Source organism: Ruditapes philippinarum, unplaced genomic scaffold (genome assembly GCF_026571515.1).
Source record: "Ruditapes philippinarum isolate M1 unplaced genomic scaffold, ASM2657151v2 ctg4144_1_1_1_1, whole genome shotgun sequence".
Lineage (NCBI taxonomy): Eukaryota > Metazoa > Mollusca > Bivalvia > Venerida > Veneridae > Ruditapes > Ruditapes philippinarum.
The window spans coordinates 1-23,476 of record NW_026856222.1 but is presented as its reverse complement, the minus strand read 5'-3'; the positions used below and the strand labels follow the sequence as shown (position 1 = coordinate 23,476).

Here is a 23,476-nt window from a genome sequence, read left to right as displayed (position 1 = left end):
TATTTTCCAATATCAACTGTTGGTCAATCAACATTATAACAGTCAATGTTTTGAAATACATAGTCAATTTAACTCAACTTGACAATGAAAATATGAGCAAAATATCACTTAAAGTATAACAGAAATGTGTTCATACTCCAGTTGAACCAACATGAATATAATTTGAAAATAATTTTCCGGTGCAGTAAAATTTTGTTCACTGTTTCTTTTTTTCCTCCATTTAAGGTAGAGTAATACAAATTCAGACCAGAAGAATTTGTCTGGATTTTAAGGGCACATAATGCCTCAGAAATCCATATGTATATAATACTTTAGAAATGTCACATGAGTTTGTTATACTGCTTAGTATAATCAAGTAAATACTTGCACAACATTTTTTCATCTTCACTTATGCTGTGTTTATTTAAGTGAAATTTAAAGATTGCTTATATAGTGAAAATCATAATCACATGAAATAACCCCAGTTTATGGTAGCGTGCTCTGTAACTAAAAAAAACAAGCAACAAAGAAAATCAATGTGAAAATTGTTTGTTTTTTTTTTTTGCTCATTATAAATTCAATGTATGATATATTATTTTATCAAATGACGATGAATAATTCTTTTCAAGAAGGTAAAATCGAATGACCATAACCCATGGTCCTACAATACATTATTGTTTAGTATGCTAAAGGCACATTATGCCTAAGAAATGAATAAAATTTTACTTGTGTAGAAAGGGAAAAACATGAATTTTCTATGTTCGAATGATAGTTTAGAAAATCTTAAGATAACTGTCACTTTGACTCCCAAACAAAAAACTAAATCACTTTTATTGAACATATATTGCCAAAAATCAACAGAAGAAAAATCTGGTTCAAGTAATTGGCCAATGAGTAACTGTTTGGAAACTATAAAGATACACACAAAAAATGTGTTTGAGAAATAAAATAAAATAAAATAAAAAATAAAATAGATACATTTGCGGGGCATAATGGGCCTTTAACAGTAATTAATGCTTACAATACATAATATATATATATACTTTTACATCAATGCACTACATAGTACACTGTAAATCATTAAATGAGCCGCGTCACGACAAAACCAACATAATGGGTTTGCGAACAGCATGGATCCTGATCAGACTGCGCGGATGCGCAGGCTGGTCTGGATCCATGCTGTTCGCAAACGCACTATGTTGGTTTTTTCATGACACGGCTCACTACAACTACATTTTCTTGAATAATATGTTTAAACTTAAATAAGTATACAGATTTTTGTCTCACACAACTTCTTAACAACAAAATTTACACCAGAGATAAATTTTAAAGTAAAGTTTAATTACACAATTGTGTACCACATTTTGGGTTTGAACATAATTTGTACAACATATGAAAGTAAAAGTTGTTAAAAAAATAAAGAAAAGAAAATAGAATGCAATAAATTCAAAATCAAAAAATGAAATGGTTCATTAAAAATAGCACTCCTTTGTATTTATAAGCACTTTTAGATATTCGTAGTCTACATGCAGAAACAAATGCATGACCTTATACATTTTTTTTTGGATTAAATGTATTCTATACATGCATAAAATTCAGTATTGACCCTAACCCTCAGGGATAGTCCCAGATATCAAGGATTGTCCCGTAAATTCAGGACGGTCCCAGAAATCAAGAATTGTCCCAGAAATCAGGTTTCTAAAACAAAAGTGTCAAAATATAGATATAATATCAAAATAATATTGACATGATTCTGTATACTTATATCAAGAGATTTAAAGAAGGAAAGAGTTTTATTTGAAAATGAATACATCTTAGAATTTCTTTCTTTCCTATGTTCTGTAGATCAACATAAAAGTTAATTCTGAATAAAAGAGAAAAAAGACTGCAAATGATTGAGATTCTAGAATACATTGTAGTATTCCTATGCTTGTAAGTCATTCACTGAATTGTCACACATTATATAACACATACTTACATGTTGTTTCATTTGGATTTATAACAAACAATTTATTAGCAGAATTAAAAAAAAATATCTAGCAATTTTGCCAGGTAAATTCTCTATGTTTTGCTTTAAAGTAGATGATTAAAAATCCTTTGAGAAATTAGCTTAGTAATGAATCATTTGATTAAAATATAGAACGATTCCTTGTGAATAATTTTTCATCTATTTTGTTAAGGTTTAGATTTCAATGGTTGTGCACCACTTCAAACAGGAGCTGATACATGGGTAGAGTCAAAGGCCATCGTCAACTAGCAGTATAGTTTCCTTACATGATTAACTTAATGTGGGTATTGAGCAAGTGGCAGTGGGTCACTGATTTTCTCATCAGTAACCTAATAATCACTAAGCAACAAATTCCTCGAAAGAATATATGGAACATACAAGTAAATAGTTTATAATAAATTAAAATTCAAGCGCCATACTTAAGAGTAAGGTACACAAATATAAGCAAGCAATCTCTTTGCAGTGAAATTGACTATAGTGAAAACGTGAATTATTGATATTGATGTATGGTAATGCAAGGTTTAAAGTGGCACAGCTCCAGAATTATGTTTATGAAAATTAAGAATGTATCTCAAGTAGCAAAAATACTGTCATGTCAAAAAGTAAAAGAATGCCTGGCCACAGATGCCCCAAGCATGTAAGAGATTTTGAGTTAAAAACAGAAAATTCAGTCATATAACATATATGCATTGTGGCTTAAAGTGGATTGGTCCACAATGGGTATGATCTTCAAGTGTTGATAAAAACCATAGAAATGTATCAATTGGATAATCTTATTAAATATTCCTAAAAAAAAATGTTGACAAGATTAGTGTTCAATGTGATTTAGTATTAACACATAATGATGAATAATATTTTGTTCTAGATCTGCTACATATAAATATGCATCCCACACTAACAAACAACATTCAATATAAAGCTTTTCTGGGGTGTTTTTTTTGTCACAAATGATACTAAGTAAATGCAATCAACTTAATTATCGACATTTTCACAGCTATCAAATTATTGACCAATTCACTTTAAATATGACATTTTTAAATTTTGTTGTTGTTTTTCATAATGTTTTTGTTGTTGTTTTTTTATCATCTAGAAACATGCTGCTTTAAACCTGACATTGACTTTACAAATTCAAAATCAAAGGTGCAGAAAAGTTCAATTAAGCCTTCAGTGTAGAGTTTTCCAAAATTCTTAAAATAAAACCAATACTGTTAATCAATGATATACAGCAAATCTGCATCAAATGACACTGAATGCCCAGAAAAAGAAAGATAAATCAAGGACATTATATATGATATTTATATATGACACAGATATAAGCGTTTGATACATAAATACACTTATGTTACCGAATATATATATATGTATGATGAAAACAAAATAATGTTAAGTATGAAACAAAACAAAAAATGATCTTTTTACAACATCTTTACATACAGCTCTATTTAATTCCTTTTAAATAAATGTCAGATAAAATAAAATGTACATATATCAATATATCTTTAGGTCGAAATAATGAACTTAAAAGAAAATCCGCAAAAAACCAAGGTATTTTGATGCAAAAACTCCAACAAATAATTAAAAACCTTCACTAGCATGTACTACGGTTGTCCGGAAAGTTTGTAGACACCTGGTTTAATACAAGTATTTCACATCAGAATTATATGAAACTATAGCTGTAAAATATATGTACTAAATGAAATAGATTTTCACTCAACTGTCTTAAATATACCTGGCGATCAAAACAGAGAGTCCAGTCTTGAACAACTGAGAATTTCGCGATTAAAAAAACAACACAGTAATGTTTCATATGAGCAGTGCATTTGCCTTGTTAAACATAAGCTGCAGGAATAACAGTCTTGCAAATAATACTGCTAGTTCTTAATTTACATGTTTTCAGTTTACATGTTTATATTTAAGTATACAAGGTTTTCAGTTTACCATTTTTAGTTTTCAATTCATTGTGAAAGCTACATGTATAAGCCTAAAGAAACACACTTGAATACGTTCCTGAAATCAAACCATACCAAGCAATGAGTGTTATGTTTCTTCCTCAAGGAAGCGACAGCTTGTCCCTAACGGAGTTTGAACCCTCACAGCCAGTTATCCTTAGATTACTAATTAAGCGCATCAAGTTGAGTGCCTGGAACTGACAAATTAACAGTACTGGTAAACTAGGAAACATGATCTTCACACAAGCTGGGCTTTGAGTCTTTATCCCTGGTTTTCATTCCAGTTTCAACTGCTTGAGAGCACGTCAACCAAAAGTAAAAATCACAATTTAAGTAAAAACCACACTTGAGCCTGTTTCTGGGAATAAATCATTACTAGTAACAAATAAGGAAAATTTTGTTTGTTCCAGTTTTTACACTGATTTAGAGTATTTTGCAATGAGGAAGTAAGTTAAAAACAATCAAAAGATTTTGAACATATAACTTAAAGACATTAACAGTACAATTAAACCTACAAAATCTGTATGTAATTTCTTTATCATCTAACAGCTTATTTTATTCAGAATATTCCATTCACAAAAATTCTTCTTTCACAATGAAAAATTAAATTCTTTGATTTGGCCTATAAAAAAACAATAATTTGACTTCCACTCTTATGATTAATTGAATTTTTATCCACAAGATAATGAATTTTTGGCAGTATTTTTACATGTCATTCCATCAAAATTTCTTAACAATTTCATCTAAATAACGATTTTAAAACAATTTAAGACATGAGTTCAAATAAATTATTAATAACTCTTTACACCTACAATATCACCATACAGTGGCAGCAACAAATAAACAAAGATTATGCAGACAGACAACTCCGTAAAAACTCTTGAATTGTTTCCCTTGCATCCATATTTCATCAGTTTGTTTTGTTTTTTTTCTACCTTAACACACAAGTTTTATCATCATGTTTTGCAACCGAATAATATAAAATGCATATCACATCAATTTTTCTTCATTGAAAAAAAAAAAGAAAATCCAGGAAAAAAAATCATCTAGGCGTTTTCCAGACGTTACGTTTCTTCCGTCTGCTTTAATTCTTTAATTTGCTTTATTAAGTAGGCTTTTTCATCGTTAAACTGTTCATCATCGGACCGGTCCGTATGAAACTTGGTGAGGAAGTCCACCAGTTTATCCTTGTTCCGTAGTAAAATGTCGAGAATTGGCTTTGGTTTGTTAGGGTTTGCGACGAATACCTATAAATAGAAAAAATAGACACTTGAAAGTTATATTTTGCTCAAATTAGATATTTGAAAAAAAAAATGATTATAACTGTACAGCCTCTTCTGAAATGTAAAAGAAACATCTTTTGAATACGTACAGAGAAAATATGTAATGTTTTAAACACTACACACTACAGGTAATCACAATATGATTACATAGTGGCATTAAAAAAATCAACTGGCAGTTTTCATGAGAATAGACCAAATTAACATAAGTAATAGGGGATGCAGCTTCTCAAACATAGTTTATACATTCACCTATTCAAATTAATCCATATTCAGGAAGAATTTACTAGATTTCACTAAATTCCGGCAATAACAGTATTTTACCCAAAGATGAGCATAGAATATCTTAAATCCTAATCATGCTAAATATCTTAAAATGTATAAAACTATAAGCAATAATTATGTGCCATTCGCTTTTTTTAAAAAAAAAAAAAATATTTTTTTTGAAAGTGCTTAAAAATATAAAGATCATTCAATCATTTAACTTGATCAACCTCAAATATTAAATGGGAAACCTTTCATGACAGAAACCATCAACCTTCAATGACCTTGCTGGTTGAGTAAAATTAACTTTTAGACTTTAATACTAGATCAAATGAACACTGGTCCCACATGAAAGTGAGGCAAAATATTTATCATCATATGTTTGAATAAACACTGATCCTGGATAAAAGCGAGGCAAAAATTTATCATGACATATTCTATGCCTTCAATATCTAATTATAATACAATTAAATTTTGTATAAGTGCTTCAATATCTTACTTTAAAGACATGGAAGGCTTCAAACTGAATATTCCTGCTCTTCTCTCGTAACATATTCATCATCATCTTCAAGTTGTCCGGGTTACTGATATATCGTGTCATTATAGTAAAGTTGTGACGATCTAACAACAGCTCACCCAGCAACTATAATAATTATATACAAAAACATTAAATTAGCTAATCAACATGAATATTACTTTAGAACTGTTAACACAAATGGCAATTGGTTTGATTGGTTGTTTTTATGCTGATTTTAACACATTTCTGGTCATACCTCAATGGTCGTTCCACCTGTCCAGCTGCAGTGACTTTTCATCTTATATAACAGATGCCTATAAATGGTCTCTTCCCAATCAAAATTTTCTTCAAAATCATGCAGTTTTCCCAAATATCTGATTTTACACCAGCTTTTTTACTTCCCAAATTAGCAATTTTAGCAATATTTTTTCCCAAAATCAAAAGACTAAGGCCTCTTCCCATTCAAGGCAGAAAACCACTGAGGCCTCTATGAATATCTAAATGGTTAATTACCAATCTCTGCAAGTATTTGACTTCTAACCCCACATGACTTGTGATTCATCGCTGCAAGGTAAATGACCATAAGCCTCAATGTCTCGGGTCAATTGTCATAGAAAAATTTTGCCTTGCAAGTTGCAATAAAGAACTTCCTCACATGCACAGGGTGTTCACTAGCCATGATATCCTGAGAGTCATTTTGACGTAGTTTTACCGACTACAAGGCCAAATCCCTATGATTTTAACAAAATTTGACCCTCCAGTTAAAATTCTGAGGGTCAAATCACGCCTTTTAGAAATTTGAAGGGTCAAAGAGTCATTTCAAGGGTAAAACGGACACCCTGCATGGACTAGTATAAACTTGCTATACACCAAGTTTGATTACAATATCTCATTCCTAACTCTAGTTATTGTCCGGAGACCATCTTTCTATTTTTAGTAATGGTGACCTTGACCCCAGGGGTCCAAATGCAATACCAAAAGGGGTCTTCATATAAGGTTGCTATATACCAAGTTTGATTACAATACCTCATTCCAAACTCCAGTTATCATCTGGAAACCATTATGTGGACGGACCGACCGGCCAACAAGCCGACTCCTATATACCCCTAAAATTCATTTGTTGGGGTATAATAAGTAGGAACATATGAAAAAAGACCACCAAAGTGATGTATACACTCCACTTTTTAAGTGGGGCACAAAAATCTATCTTTTATCAATATCCCCTTTAAAAGTTAAACATGAGTGCAAGGATTAATATTGACTTTAATATGAACGTTTGTGTCAAAGGGAGAAAATCACAAACTATATAAGAAAAAAATCTGAACTTCCATTACCTCCCTTTAATCTAAAAAGGTATATTAGAATATGTAAAAATCTCAGTTTCTCTATCAGAAATTTCTAATATCACATGATATTGGTGTTTAGTGTTTATGTTCTATAAAACCAGAAAATTGCATTCTTCAGAACCAAAGATTGTGTTCTTCAGAACCAAAGATTTTGTTCTTCAGCAAAAATAAAAACATCAGAAAACATGAAAACCCTGAATTTAGCAATATTTCAATTCATTTTGTATAGAAAACAGAGAGCTTTCAAGACTAAAATCTGAAAACTTGCACCCATGTATTTCGTCATCAAAACAAATCCCATCACAATTTCTCAACAGGGCACAGTCAGGGACAAATGGAAAGTCAAAACTTGGCTTATTTCTCCAGCAATCTCTGCTATTTTCTCCTTCCTTCCCCCTGTCTTTTTTCCACAAGTTGATTGAACTGGGTTACAACTGACTGGGGCATTACTTCTTGACCTGTCGGAACCAAAAGCGATCATTCTTTGTCACCAGTATAGAGCCAGGCCAGCCTGCATATCCGTGCAGTCTGACCGGGTTTTAAACTATTGGCAGCTTAATTTTTGTATTCTGATACTGAAATCCCTTTAACTTTGAACAGACGGCTTCAAATTCAAAGCTGGACAGATCCATTACAGAAAAATAGGAGGAAAATATAGCAGGTTCACTATTAAATTCCGAATTTTAAGAATATTATACAAACTATGGGTACCTTTAAAGCTTGCCTCCTTGTCACATAATTGTCAGAGACCAATAAACTCTGGTAAGGTATGAACACTTTGTCATAGTTTGCTTCTAGGAAATTAGCAGCTAGGATCTTGTGTTTTGTTAACAACTCCTGTAATTTAAAAGATTATTGATCAAAACAATATCTTGTGTTTTGTTAACTCCTGTAATTTCAATAAAAAAAAAGTCGAGCTAAAAATAATTCCTTTTAAAGGAACTCCACTCAGGTTTTTTTTTTAAAAATAGACTGGAAATATTTTTTTCAAGACTTGGGTATCATTTGATTTAGGTCTGGACTTATAACTTGTGTGTGAAATTTCAGATCAATCCCTAAATCTGTTTTTCCAGAAAAATAATTTTAATTGCGCAAAATGACCACAAACTATTTTAACTTATACTGGGCTATGTATTTTAAACAAGAGCTGTCAGTAGGAGACAATGCTCGACTATTCTTAGTGCTTGATAATAAAAGAGTCTTGATAATTTTCTGTGTGAATAACAAAAGGACAAAGTTTTTTCTTTAAATCCATGTTACAGTTATAGGCCTTGGAGAGAGTCCTATTATGCTCTCAAAGAAAAGTATAAAATTTCAATTTGTTTCAAAAGAATATGAAAATATCTGAGGTGGTATGCAAACCTAAATGTAAATTCTAACTCGAAAAAGGGGCATAATTCTGTTAAAATGCTTAATACAGTTACCTCCTCCTGTCTACAGGTTGGGGTCATGAAGGTGAACAAGTGTGCAAAGTTTCAAAGCCATATGTCATTGGACTTTGAACATATTTTAGGTATTACAAAAATTTTAACGTAAATTCGAAAAAGGGGCATAATTCTGTCAAAATGCTTGTTACAGTTACCTCCTCCTGTCTACATGTTGGGAAAGCCATATGTCAATGGACTTTGAAAATATTTGAGGTATTTCAAAAACTTTAACATAAGTGGTTACGAGGACCCCGAGTGGACGCCGATGCCGACACCAACGCTCGGGTGACTACAATAGCTCTCCTTATTCTTATCGAATAGTCGAGCTAAACATTATTATCAATTTAATTCTAAGTATATTTCTATATCAACTTCTACAGATCTTTATCTATGTAATTATTTTAAATTTTTTGTTTGTTTTTTTAACTTATTGTTTTGTTTTGTACCTTTAACTTCAGTGGAGTTCCTTTAATATTTAAATTATAAGGCTATGTTTTGTGAATTCAAGACTAAACAAAACATGTCTGTATTAGAAAAGACCCTCAATCATTGTGAATATATATATAATCACAGAAAGATTAACTTGTTTGCAACATCAGCATAAAAACACTTCACTGTCTGCACTGGTATTACCTGGAGAACTAAGCAGCCAAATTAGAGAGTTTAGTTTCTGAGCCAGTACAAGTTCAGTGTAGATTTTAGACCCAACCCATGGCTTTTTTTACTTTCCTACACAATTTTTGTTTTTTTGCGTGCCCATGCAATAAAATCATGTCCTTTGCAGTTATGTACATAAAATCAACATTCTGACAGTGATGTTTAAAATTCCTAAGTTTTATGTAACAGTGTTTGTAATTGAGCTTAAAAATTGTTATTTAAGGTTTGGTTCATAAATCTGTATTTGCTGTTTTTAAAGTCACTGAGAGTTGATATGTCATATTGCACATGCACTCATTCACTCGCCCATTATGTAAAAATAATTTTTTCAGGTAGCAAGGCAGCCGAGTGGATAATGACCTAATCTTGCCACCATGGCCTTGATATACCCTAGATTTTGTTACAATATATAGTAACATAGGTATTAATTTCTTTTATCACATAAACTGTGGCGCAAGAGTGTAATAAATAGAAGATATTGAATGAGTGTAGGTTTTATACTAAATTTATTGAACGAGTTGAATAAAATCATATTATGCGAGCTTCTGGCAAGCATAATATTGTTTTATTCAACAAATTCAATAAATTTAGTATTGAATCTACACGAATATAATATTCTATTTATCACATATATAAAACAAGAACGGTAAACTGTTATCAAGAGTCATTTTCCTTTGACGCGCCTATAGTGTAACGCTAAAATTAGCACGCTTTAACGCTATGTTTATAGCGCAAATGACGTGACGTCAAAGTGTTATTACACTAGTGTAATATTGTCTAGTGTAATATCGTTTTTATAAAATGGCTTTATTACACTCCTGCGCCTCAGTTTATGTGATAAAGCCATTTAATATAAACGATGTTACACTAGTGTAATAACGCTTTGATGTGACGTCATTTGTGCTATATATAAACATAGCCTTAAAGCCCACTAATGTGAGTGTTACACTATAGGTGCCTCAATGAGTAATGACTCTTTTTAACTGTAAACTGTTCTCTTTTTGAATATGTGATAAATAAATATTATATTTGTGTCAATTCAATACTAAATTTAATGAGCTCGTTGAATAAAACAATATTATGCTCGCCAGAGGCTCGCATTATATGACTTTATTCAACTCATTCAATAAATTTAGTATTAAACCTAAACTCATTCAATATCCTCTATATATGGAGGTGTGCAGTTTCATAAATACTTTACCATACCTTGAACGTAGAGAATGCATCAGAAGCCACATCAAATGTCGACACCTCAACATATGTGAAGAACATGAAAAACTGGTCAGAGTACAACATTGTCTTTGCCAACTGTTCATATCTACAACACTCCCGCAACATCATACCACAATTCAATGCTATTTCTTGACTCTCGTACCTAAATAAGTGCAAAGTGATCAATGATATAATACACACAAATGAATAAATATCTAACCATTTCTCTCTAACCATATTGGCCTTTATAAAGTTGAAACGCTACATATCTAAACCAAATATCTTAAATTGACTTATAATCTGGGCAAAACCATTCATCATTTTAAGTCTGACCTGGATGCATGGATTAATTAAGTTGCTGCTAGAAGGCTTAGGGGTTAATACATTTTCTAGCTGTATGCATTTAACACTCCTTCATATTACTCCATATCTATAACTTTTGAAATAAAAATGTGTGATACTCATAAAATAAGACGATGAAGTAGTGATTGTGACATCCAAGCAAGACCCCCACCACCATTCTCTCAATTCAGAACAGCCACTGCATTATATTATTAAGCAGCAAGGGAGTATAGCCTGGACAGACAAAGCTGTTTTGATTCAATACTAGTGACAAAAGCCTTCCAATTTTGCAATTTGCATTCAAAAAGTAACTGACTGTGTTGCTGATTTTTATATGTATAATTTACTGCTCATGACTTTTTTTCACATATATTCTTAGGAAAGTGGCCTTATGAAATAATAAATATGTTTGATATATGACATTTGTTATATAAAAACAGTGACTTAAACATAAGGGCAAAACGCATGAATAAAACGCAACCTCCACTGTGGTGTAGTGGACCGGCAATCCAGAGACCCGTGGTTTGAGTCGCGTCTGCAGTGTGGCAATTTTTTTGTTTGACATATAAACATATTTAAAACATTTGTGGGTCAAAGAATACACTTTACCCTTTCATTAAGTCTAATAGAATTTCCTTTCTGGGTCCGAGATGATCAACTGTAGGTGCTCTAGTACCGATCTGGCGTCGCAACATATTGTTGAAAATCTGGGCAACATCTTTCCTACCCTGAAACATATTCATATCATTTATTTATTTTTTACATTCCTAAATATCTTAAATTTTCAATCTGACCAAATACCATTAATTATTTTGGGAAATTTCAATACAAATAACAGCACAGAAAATAATCAGTACAAAGTAAGCAAAACTAATTAATCATAGTAAAATTTATGTTTTATTTAAATTATGTGATGAAACTGCTTTAATAATTATGCTCATTTTTTCCCTACGGTATATATTTAAAGTAATTGACTACTACAATGGTTATTGACCAAATAATTGATAATCTAAAATGTTATTGATTATACACATGAACTACTAGACTGTGAAATTGAAAACAATTATGGCAAAATCTATAATTATTATGACTTTCACCTGTACACCTACCATTAACACTTGGACTGGCAAATGTAACTTTAGCAAAATTAACTAGAACTGCCACTGTCATGGCATGAATACCCCCGCATACCACTTTGTCAGAATCAACAGTGGCCATTTAGAGCTCAAGGACAACCTCCCTGCCAAATCTGAGGTTACTAAGCCAGTGCACTGCTAAGTTATGTATTCTACATGATTCAAATGTGAAAATGTCAAAAATCAATACACTTCGGACAGGCATTCTTAAGCATTTGTGCAGACAAGCTTATTTTAGTAAAAACCCTGTGACCTTGACTTTTGACATTATAAGTCACCTTAAAATCAAAAGGGGTCATCTACTAGTCATAAATAACCTCAATACTAAATATGAAGACTGTTGACCAAAGCATTCTTAAGCAATGGAGGGGACAAGCTTTTTAAGTCAAGGCCCCTGTGACCTTGACCTTTGACCCAGTGACTTCAAAATCAATAGGGGTCACCTAATTGTCATGATCAACCTCCATGCCAAATATGAAGACAGTGAGTCAAAAGTTTCTTAAGTTATTGGGCAGACAATTTTTTTGAAGTCAAAGTCCCTGTGACCTTGACCTTTGACCCAGTGACCTCAAAATCGATAGGGAGCATCTACTTATCATGACCAATCTAAATACCAAATATGAAAACTGTGGGTCAAAGGAATCTTCAGTTATTTGCGGACAAGCTTTTTGAAGTCAAGGCCCCTGTGACCTTGACCTTTGACCCAGTGACCTCAAAATCAATAGTGATCATCTTCTTATCATGACCAATCTAAATACCAAATATAAAGACTTTGGGTCAAAGGAATCTTAAGTTATTGGGCGGACAAGCTTTTTGTAGTCAAGGCCCCTGTGACCTTGACCTTTGACCCAGTGACCTCAAAATCAATAAGGATCATCTTCTAACCATGACCAATCTAAACACCAAATATGAGGACTGTGGGTCTAAAGAATCTTAAGTTATTGGGCAGACAAGGAAAAACCGACGGACGGCCGGACAGGGCGACGGCTGGACGGACAAGCTGATTCCAGTATACCCCCCTTACAACTTCGTTGTGCGGGGGTATAATAAAACTAATTAATAATCTGAAGAAAATCAGCTCCTAATTAACGCAACACATTAGGATCCGACGACCACCAATAGGTTGTGACCTTCTTGGTACCTTTCAAACAACTAATCATCGGCCAGCTTAAGTGATGCCATTTCTAATTTTAACTGCTGGAAAGCCAATACTGAGTAGGTTATTTTCACAATTTTGAGAACATGGTGTTGTCTGTATAGCTGTCTAATAAACTTGCAAAACAATCTTGCCCATTAAAAATTGAGTCTATCATTTCCAGTTCATTTGTTTCAAATTACTTCAAACATTTTTTCATAACAAAAAACAACAATTTGTTTTATTTTCACAAACAACATTTTTATACCACGTTTAATGCCTATCTGTAAAGGACGGTATTAATCACGTGGCTAAAAAAAACTTTTCCGGGAAAATACGAATCACAATGAAGGCAAAACAAACATGGTGGCAATCAGATCTACATGTAAGAAATAACATAAGTAGATCTGAACTTTAGTCAGATCAGAGTCTTTCAGATAGATATATAGAATATTTGAAAACTGGTCATACTGACAAAACACTTACCTCAAAATCAATCTTTCCCAGGTTTTGAACCAGTAGATACAGCATATTATTGTCATACATTTCATGGGCTAGCTGGGCCACCTGGTCTGTCTGAGGCTCCTGATTCTCTGTGCCGTACAGTACTGTCTTAATGGCCGCAAGGTTCTTAGACACATCATCACTGGCCTAATGATGGTATACAAAATAATACAAATACAGTTACCATGAGCCCTTACCAAGTTACCATTCTTAATTTTTTTCTATGATATTAATGGCTGCAAGGTTCTTAGACACATCATCACTGGCCTAATGATGGTATACAAAATAATACAAATACAGTTACCATGACCCTTACCAAGTTACCATTCTTAATTTTTTTCTATGATATTAATGGCTGCAAGGTTCTTAGACACATCATCACTGGCCTAATGATGGTATACAAAATAAAACAAATACAGTTACCATGAGTCCTTACCAAGCTTAATATCATAAAAAAGTTTTTTATGCACTTGTCCATCTTTCAATCTCGAAAAAAACATTGATCATTTTAGGGTAAAGTTCATAATTAGTACTGAATGAATATCAAAAGTGCAGACCATGATCAGACTGCACAAATTTCATTCAAATTCAAGACAATCTATCTATATAGACTAAATCCGGAATTAAGACTTTTTTGGTTTTCCCAGCTGACTACTCTATTCTTAATAGTAGTGCACCGTGAATATAATGGTAATAAAAGTTTGCAAAGTTCAAAACAGCAACTATTGTAATTGTCTTTGATCACTTAAAGTTGTTGTTTTTATAACAATTACGAGGCAGCTTTTTATAAGACCTTGTCTGTCGCTTCAAATCTGACAAGCTTAAACGGAATTAATACATATATAAACATTAGGGGGAAAAAAAGACAGTTTGGGTCAAGACTGATTTTACAATATATGCATTTGTCATTTTAGTACATCTATTAATGGAAATTTTATTTACCTTATCCAGTTTCTTCTCTCCAGTCTCTCGTGTTAGAGCAGTCAGGCCTTCCTTTAAGGACTTTACAAGCTCCTGTGGACTCTTCTGTGACTTTCCAAACAAAGGCATTCTCACAGAAAACAAGCCACCAACTCTGAAACAAATCTATTTCTGAAAAGAACAAAAAACAGATATTATATAAGTCAATGTCACATAAATAATTAGTAATGGTGTTATTGTTTCAGTAAATTACAAGCCATGTCCCAGCTCAGAAAGCAAACCAAAGCCAAGAACTGTCCAACACCAAGAATTTGTACTTACATTTTGGTGTCTGCAATCATTACTTTTTTTAGACTAAATGGAACATGGGATTTTATTGGTAGTCAGACTATTCTCTCCCTTACTAGTTCCTCTTTCAACAGTTCTCCCCCTATTTGGGGGGGGGACCATCTGCATGAATTTGTGCAATATTTGCAGGCTACTTGTCTCCAATTTTATTCTTTCAATAGATCAGTACACTTTTTGATGTTTATGAAATAGATAGGTAATTATTAATCTATATAAAATAAGGAGAAAAACTATCTTTTTAGCAGATTACTAAACATTATTTTATTGTACATTTCAATATATATAACTTACTTTGATATATAACTGTGTACCAAAACAGTTAATATTTTATGACATACCAGAGCATATATTTAACCTCTAGTTTACAATACAAGCTATTTAAACAAATGATTGGAGTTGACTGATTTATCAACAGACCATAATGATAATTGCAGGTGTTTATAAACAAGTCACCAATGAAGGTGTTGATAATTTGATTGGATTAAAATACCTGAAAAGGATGTTAAAAAGTACAGCAACTTTTCCTGACAGATGAACACGTCATTAATTTTAAAACATTTTTAAGTAGGATTTTCAGGAATATTCTTGTAACAAAATGTCTTAATATCAATCAAATTCATTGAAATATTAAGTCTTCATTAAGAAATCTATGATGATAAAATCTACACAATATTTCCAACATTTCTCATAGTAAACAATGATATGTCAGTGTTTTTTCTCTACTTTGGGAATTGTGCCGGAACCAGACTGATTGGAAAAAAAATGTGTTGTTTTGACTTAAATTGGGAATTTTTATTATGCATTTTCATCTACAAATAAGATTAATCATCATGAATAAAGACAGCTAACAGCTTCTATTGCCCAGGTAGAACCATTGAGTGATGACAATTGACTGATGATTTATATGAATATATGTTTGAATTAAATGATTTCAGAGAAATCTCTTGGCCTTGTGGGAATTTTGAACAGCCATTTTGGGAATTTCAACACTGGAAATTGGGAATTTTAATGTCTATTTTCAAATGGGAACAGTGCCGTTTTAGGGTAGTAGTTATATAAAGAAACTAGAAATGTGTCATCATGCCACGGATGCCCCCGCATGCAGTCAAAATTTCAGATGTTATAATATTTAGTTCCAAATTTGTTTGTACAAATTATTTTTTTCATTTTAAGTTCAAAGCCCTTAAAACTTTTCAATGTTAACACAAACCATTTTCATACAATGTTCAAGGCACTGAAATTATTCAGTCTATAGCATATTTCATAATGGCTACATACATTTCCACAAAAGTATTGGTGCTGAAACTGAAAGTTCAAAATTTTTCCAACATTCAAGAAAGATATGTTTGTCCAAAATCATTGAACCACGACCAAATTCAAACTTAAACTGCTTATTCCTAAGATGTATCTATATTATTTTCAAAGTGAAAGGGACATAACTCTGCCAAAAAAAATCATCAAACCATGACCAAATTCCAACTTGACCTGCCCATTCCTTTGACATATCCATATGTCAAATTTGAGTTGAATATAATGTAACACTGTTGGGTAGATAATGAACAGAAACTGTAAATTTCATATTATTTTCAAAGTGAAAGGGGCATTACTCTGCCAAAAATCATTGAACCATGACCAAATTCGAATTTGGCCTGGGCATTCCAAAAACATATCCATATGTCAAATTTGAGTTGAATGTGTTGTACCGTTGGGGAGATAATAAACAGAAACTGAAAATTTCATATTATTTTCAAAGTGAAAGGGGCATAACTCTGCCAAAAATCATTGAACCATGACCAAATTTGAACTTGACCTGGGCATTCCAAAAACATATCCATATGTCAAGTTTCAGTTGAATGTGTTGTACTGTAGGGGAGATAATGAACGGAAACTGAAAATTTCATATTATTTTCAAAGTGAAAGGGGCATAACTCTGCCAAAAATCATCGAACCATGACCAAATTCAAACTGGGCCTGTATTTTCTCACGACATATCCATATGTCAAATTTGAGTTGAATGTGTTGTACAGTTTGGGAGATAATGAACGGAAACTGAAAATTTCATATTATTTTCAAAGTAAAAGGGGCATAACTCTGCCAAAAATCATCGAACCATGACCTAATTCGAACTTGACCTGTATTTTCTCATGACATAACCATATGTCAAGTTTGAGTTGAATGTGTTGTACCGTTGGGGAGATAATGAACGGAAACTGAAAATTTCATATTATTTTAAAGTAAAAGGGGCATAACTCTGCCAAAAATCATCGAACCATGACCAAATTCGAACTTGATCTTTATTTTGTTATGACATATCCATATGTCAAATTTGAGTTGAATGTGTGCAACCGTTACTAAGATAATGAACAGAAACTGATGATGACGGAATGACAGAATGACGGAATAGGGTAACACTATATGCCCAGGCCATTACATGGCGGGGCATAAAAAAACACTGTACGTTCAATAAAACTCCTTTATAAGACACAGGTGCTAGTTGCATTGATTTGACCTAAAATGTGTTTGACCTTGTTATTTATTCAATAAAATATCAATATATTAAAAAAAAAAAAAAAAAAAAATTTCACTGTTATATTATTATAGACAAGGTATGCAACATTCAATTACGAAAATTATGGGTACGCCGGTTATCTGTGTTAAAATTTTTCACCGGGCGGTAATATCGTCGGATTTTTGCATGGAATCAATGCACAATATATTTTTCTATTACAATTTACTATTTACAGATCCCCAATTAACCACTAGTTAATGTTTTAAAGCCCGAAAGTAAGAAATCACCCAGGTCCGAAAGATGAGACCGTCATGACATGTATATTGTAAGCTGGTATTTACGCTTGAAATACATCAACAAAGAGATCAAACGGGTCGAACTCACATGCAAACAACTGGATTTTACATACTTTTAAATGGTTTTATCCTCCACGAGTCAAACTTAGTCCTATGAGCCTGTATTTAAAGAAATATCCTACATGTAGACGATATTTTTAGAAGGTAATTCCCACCGGAAGTATTCTCCGGCTTCCGTTTTACATACATTGACAAAGAGCGGAACAGGGAACCAAGCACGTGTTGCGGAGAACACTTCCGATTTAGGAATTACCTTATACATGTAGAATTTTTCTTAAAATACGGGCACATAGGACTTAGTGCCACTCGTGGAGGATAAAACCATTTAAAAGTATGTAAAATCCAGTTGTTTGCATGTGAGTTCGACCCGTTTGATCTCTTTGTTGATGTTTTTCAAGCGTAAATACCAGCTTACAATGTACATGTCATGACGGTCTCATCTTTCGGACCTGGGTGATTTCTTACTTTCGGGCTTTAAAACATTAACTAGTGGTTAATTGGGAATCTGTAAATAGTAAATTGTAATAGAAAAATATATTGTGCATTGATTCCATGCAAAAATCCGACGATATTACCGCCCGGTGAAAAATTTTAACACAGATAACCGGCGTACCCATAATTTTCGTACCTGAATGTTGCATACCTTGTCTATAATAATATAACAGTGAAAAAAAATTATTTTTTTTTTTTTTTTTTTTTAATATATTGATTTTTTTTTGTATAAATAAAAAGGTCAAACAAATTTTAGTTCAAATCAATGCAACTAGCACCTGTGTTATAAGATATGAAAATAAACTGTTTGAACATTTCAGATTTGGGGCAGAACTGTCAGGTGATGAAACGGTTTGAAAGAGAACCATCAGGGGGTGGAACTGGTATTCTGGTAAGGGGCAGAATAGTCTGATGTCATTCTATTTAATTTGTATACCCCATTTGTGTCCAGATGTTAAAAGATTTTTATGGACCGTTTACAGGGGTGGTTCAAGCCGCGAATAAGGTATAACCACCATATTTCTGAGATCACTGACATATAAATATTTCAAGAGTTAAGCTCCTCATGTTGGAATAAAATGAATAAATTTATGTGACAAAACTGTTACAAATTCGGTGAAAGCATAACAATTCAAATTTCTTCAGACATTCTTTTGTGGTAAAAGAAAATTTCTCAAATTTTCCATGCATCGCGTCGATGAATAATTAACAGGTTTTTTTTTTAAAAAAAGTGGGCTGGGTCACAAATAATTTTATCATTGGGGAAAACAAACTGACCACAGTTGAAAAAAGTTGAGCCAAACCAAATATTTAGCAGGATATACGTAAATTCCACGTACAAATTGATGGACAAGACACTTGGGTCTTTAAACTGTGTCCTATTCGACAAGTCCTCCCATGAATCGTAAATAATAGAGCAAAAACGAATCTTAACAGTTGACCGATTTTCTTCTTTTTTTTCACCGGAAGTGACGATTGGTACAGTTGAAAATTAATCGAATACACTACAAACATTATTGTTGTCGCACCAGAATTTGTTTTTGTCGTTGTGGGATATTTAATTATAGCTCTGAGGTGGGACATATTTAATTGTTAGAAATTAGAACAAATACCGAATTCCATTTCCATTCTTTTGCATACGTTTTATGTATAACAAATTATAGTCTTTGAAAAACTAATGTTAAACGTATGTCGTTTCGACGTATATGTAACCTAGTTAGCAGAACCTAGTTAGCTCCCTTTACTTATGAATGACAACCAATGACTAAAATTAATTGGACTTATTATATTTTAAAATTAATTAGCACGCTAAATTATTGTAATATAGAAGTGGCATTCTTTGAATTTGGACTCATTTTGTTTTCTTAATGACGATCACTATACATCAAAATGCAAAATGAAGCAGTTAAAAGATATTCTAGTGTTATATACTTAATTAAGCTGTCGAATAGCAGCCTAGAGGTTAAGGCGTTTCCACCTCATCCCAGGGATTGTAGGTCCGAGTCCTGTTGAGGTCGCGAACATGTGTTATCATATGATATCAGTGTTTACTGGTTATAATGGATTAGCTAAAAGAAGTCAGCAGCATGCTTAAGTTAAATACACAGAGCTATATGTTTTATAAGTGGCTGGATAAATAATTAAGAATGACAGAACTAAGTTGTCCAGTGTACCGCTAAATCATGCTCCAACTCTATCAAAATGTAACGGTAGTGGTGGTGTTGGTAGTTTTCACTCCGGATCACGACCCAGTAAGCCACATAGAATTTACCAGAGCACAGCTCAGCCACGTATATAGTACATACCATAGTATTTAAAGATACAGAGCAAATAAAAATATTTCATGACCAATCTTAACGAAAGTGACCTGCACCATCGCTGATTAGAACCCGGGTCTACCGATTCACAGTCCAACACTACCTTCTGCAATGTTCTGAGCTAACCGGACGGTTTTCGTATTACTTACAAATCGTAATGTTCGGCCCTTTCCGTTACTCTCCGGATAAGCAGAAGATATTTTTTTATGTATTTTAGAATGAATAACCAAAACGGATAAACTACGCTAAAGCTAGTTAACAATTAGTATTTTAATTAAATGCTGGATATGTTGACTTTAATTCATGTTGCACCGTTTAAAAATCCACCTAAATTAAGTAAATATTTTAAAAAGGTACATTTTTGCCGGCTCGCCACGGCGAGCCGGTATTACGGTAGGATTTTACTGAGAAACAACCTAAAACTCCGAAGCCATCCAAAAATTTAATCGACGCTTGGCTTCCAGCTTTATACAAAATTTATCTATCAGGGCTAGGATCCAAAATTATTTAGCCAATCAAATTTAATCTTACATAGCGTCAAAAAACCTTCAATTTTCACGCCATTTTTAAAAATCAGCAAGTATTGTTTTGAGCGCAAAGATATAATGATGATTAAAATGTTTGTCTTTATGAATTCTTTTCAATAAATCATATTTACACTGACTTCTGATTTAGCGATTTCACCTGTTTTCTCTGTAGTAAGTTTTCGTTTGGTTAATTAACATAAGTGTACATCTGGTTCTGTGCATTTTTTATTTTTCCCTTTTTCCGGTCATTTTATCCTTTCCGGTATTGCGTGTATGTATTTACTGGCCGGGATCCGGGACGCCCGGGATCCGGGATCGTATAAGATATGGAGGAAAAAACCTAATGAACTATATTTGTGTTGATTGTTGTCGTAATGAAAGGCCATTAAACGTTAATTTTTTTTTATTGTATATAATGAACGTTAAATTAATTTAACTTAGAATATAGATATATTTAGAGCTATTTATTTACAAACTTAAAATGCGGAAATTCACAATACTTATAATTATATGCCTAATTAATTGGAAAAATCAAAGACTATTTTCTTGAATTGGTCAAATCCCGGGATCCCTATATGTTTTAAAACGATCCCAGCTTTTCTGAAAACTATATACTTGAACTGGCCAATCCGTGAGATCTATTTACATTTTAATACGATCCCGGCTTTTCTGAAAACTATATTCTTGAACTGGTCAATTCCCGGGATCCCTATATGTTTTAATAGGATCCCGGCTTATCTGAAAAACATCTTCTTTAGACTGGTCAATTTCCGGGATCCCTATATTTTTTTAATAGGATCCCGGCTTTTCTGGCTGAATTGATTGACAACTTGTGTGTTTACTTTAGGACTTGTGCCTCTCATTCCAATACTAAATAGCATACATGTATTACAACTTAATTTTGTATAAAGAGACATCTTTATGAAATCTACCTATCTAACATTTTGTGGTCAAGGTCAACAGGCCATATAGTAAATGTGCATAGACATAGGGTCTTCATTCTATCTGTTTACATGCACCTTCATATATACTCATACTCATCTTGGTTAAACTGAGAGAACTTTATGTGTCACTTTCAGTCAATGAGTTTAAGATTTTGAATTTACTGGCCCGAATTCCAGTTTTGAATTTATTCTACTAAATAATTAACAAAATTTTCTTAAATTTACACTGGCCTGAACTTATATACACTGGCCATCGGGCACCGGGCCAGTGTTGACTTCACTTTTGTTTTGATGTTCGCTGAAGTCTCTTCAGCTAACAGAACTGTCATTTTTACATTTAAACACACCCCTTGAAAAAAATTACGAAGCGAGTCGCTACTAGCTTTTTTAAAAGCTAACCTTGTATATACTTTAATATATTTCCATTGTAGAAACCGGAAGTATATAATATCTATACCCGTTGACAATAATTCGGATTTGTTTATAATTGTACGTCAATTTGCGTTTTTAATTGACTCTGATAATTGTCAGATAATATTTTCACCATCGATACCACTGCATTTTGTACTGTATTTCGAAAACATTTATACAATAGACCTGGGTATAATATCGTATATATATTTATTATATACTTTTAAATGAAATATTGAGAAATATAATGGAATGAAATGTGTTTTTTTTCCTCATTTTCCGTATTTTCACTGTAAAAATTTATTTTTCACTGCAGTGAAGCACATTTTTCGTAATTCCACTGGTGTCTTGCCGGACTATACTTTTTTCTATACTTTTTTCTAAATTCAGCCAATATACAAAATTCTTTCCAATCAAAGGTTCAAAAGGAGAAAAAGGTATACAATAAACAGAAAATTTAAGTTTTCCAATCAATACATTATTTATTTTCATCTTGTGGTATGAAAATTATCGCATTTCGCTCGTGGCTACTGCCACTCGTGAAATACTATTTTCATACCACCTATGGAAATAAATCCTGTATTTTATAGAAAGAAACCTGAGTATCCTCTATATATCATGTGCGTGCGTGCGTACGGATCAACCATATGGGCCAGAGCATCTGCTCACTTGCTGTTCCGACCGTCTGCGGCGTAATGTCAAGCAGAATGTTTCCTCTAGCCTGTTCTTCATGCGATGGTGGCCAGGAGATAACATTACTTCCCTGGCATCATTGTTTTTCTAACAAAACGACTCTTGTTATCGCCACCCTCCTGAGTAAGTCACGACAGGTCAACCAGTCATCCCTGGTATAAGTTCTTTGGATGACTTGACCTTGACCTGCCTTGTGACTGTTCCGCGAAGTGCACTCCTCGGGAAGGATTTGAGAAGTATACATCTTGTGCCAGAATGGGTCGACTTGCATGCATATTTAGTATTATTTAGTGAATTTTAGGTCACATTTCGGTAGATAATAACCTTTGAGGACATGAATGTTGACATGTCTGGGATCCGTACACTCAGTGCCTGAAAGGACGGATTGACCCTAATTAAGACTATAGAATGCATATACACAGTTTTAAGTGTTCCGGTTGATTTATGTAAGATTTTCAAATTCAACCTTTTTAAGTTCTTGGGCCACAGAGGAGCTGAGATTTGGTCAGTATTTGATTTTTGAAAAAGGTATCCTTATATTGTCCCCTTATATTTAAGAAAAACAGCAAATAAAAAACAAAAACATTTTAACAAAAAAAAAACAACAACAACAAAAAAAAACATGCATTATTATTTTCAAATTTTCTATGTTTTTGCGATATCCATTTGCCTAATTTAATACTTCTGACCTCGTTACTAAAA

At 32.8% G+C, this 23,476-nt stretch overlaps 1 protein-coding gene across 2 annotated transcripts; it reads right to left on the bottom strand.

The window, feature by feature from the left end:
• Positions 1-3,047: 3,047 nt before the first annotated feature.
• Positions 3,048-19,354, bottom strand: LOC132745845 (protein Mo25-like). 2 transcript variants are annotated; one of them, XM_060734840.1, is made up of 8 exons: positions 19,160-19,354; positions 14,699-14,848; positions 13,739-13,903; positions 11,591-11,709; positions 10,634-10,802; positions 8,055-8,180; positions 5,980-6,123; positions 3,048-5,183 (listed from the first exon to the last, which is right to left on the bottom strand). In XM_060734840.1, the coding sequence occupies exons 2-8, from the start codon at positions 14,804-14,806 to the stop codon at positions 5,001-5,003; spliced, it is 1,014 nt and encodes a 337-aa protein (XP_060590823.1). In that variant the 5' UTR covers positions 14,807-14,848; positions 19,160-19,354; the 3' UTR covers positions 3,048-5,000. The 2 variants fall into 2 exon arrangements, with proteins under 2 accessions (XP_060590823.1, XP_060590822.1); XM_060734839.1 differs by having other exon boundaries at positions 19,222-19,354.
• Positions 19,355-23,476: the final 4,122 nt, after the last annotated feature.

Bases quoted from the DNA above. Each gene is read 5' to 3' on its own strand.
- LOC132745845 (XM_060734840.1), bottom strand. From the start codon at position 14,806: ATGCCTTTGTTTGGAAAGTCACAGAAGAGTCCACAGGAGCTTGTAAAG. The intron at 11,710-13,738 runs GTAAGTGTTTTG...AATATGTTTCAG, and splicing joins TGGGAAAGATTGATTTTGAG to GGTAGGAAAGATGTTGCCCA. The intron at 8,181-10,633 runs GTATGGTAAAGT...TTTAAATTACAG, and splicing joins ATGCATTCTCTACGTTCAAG to GAGTTGTTAACAAAACACAA.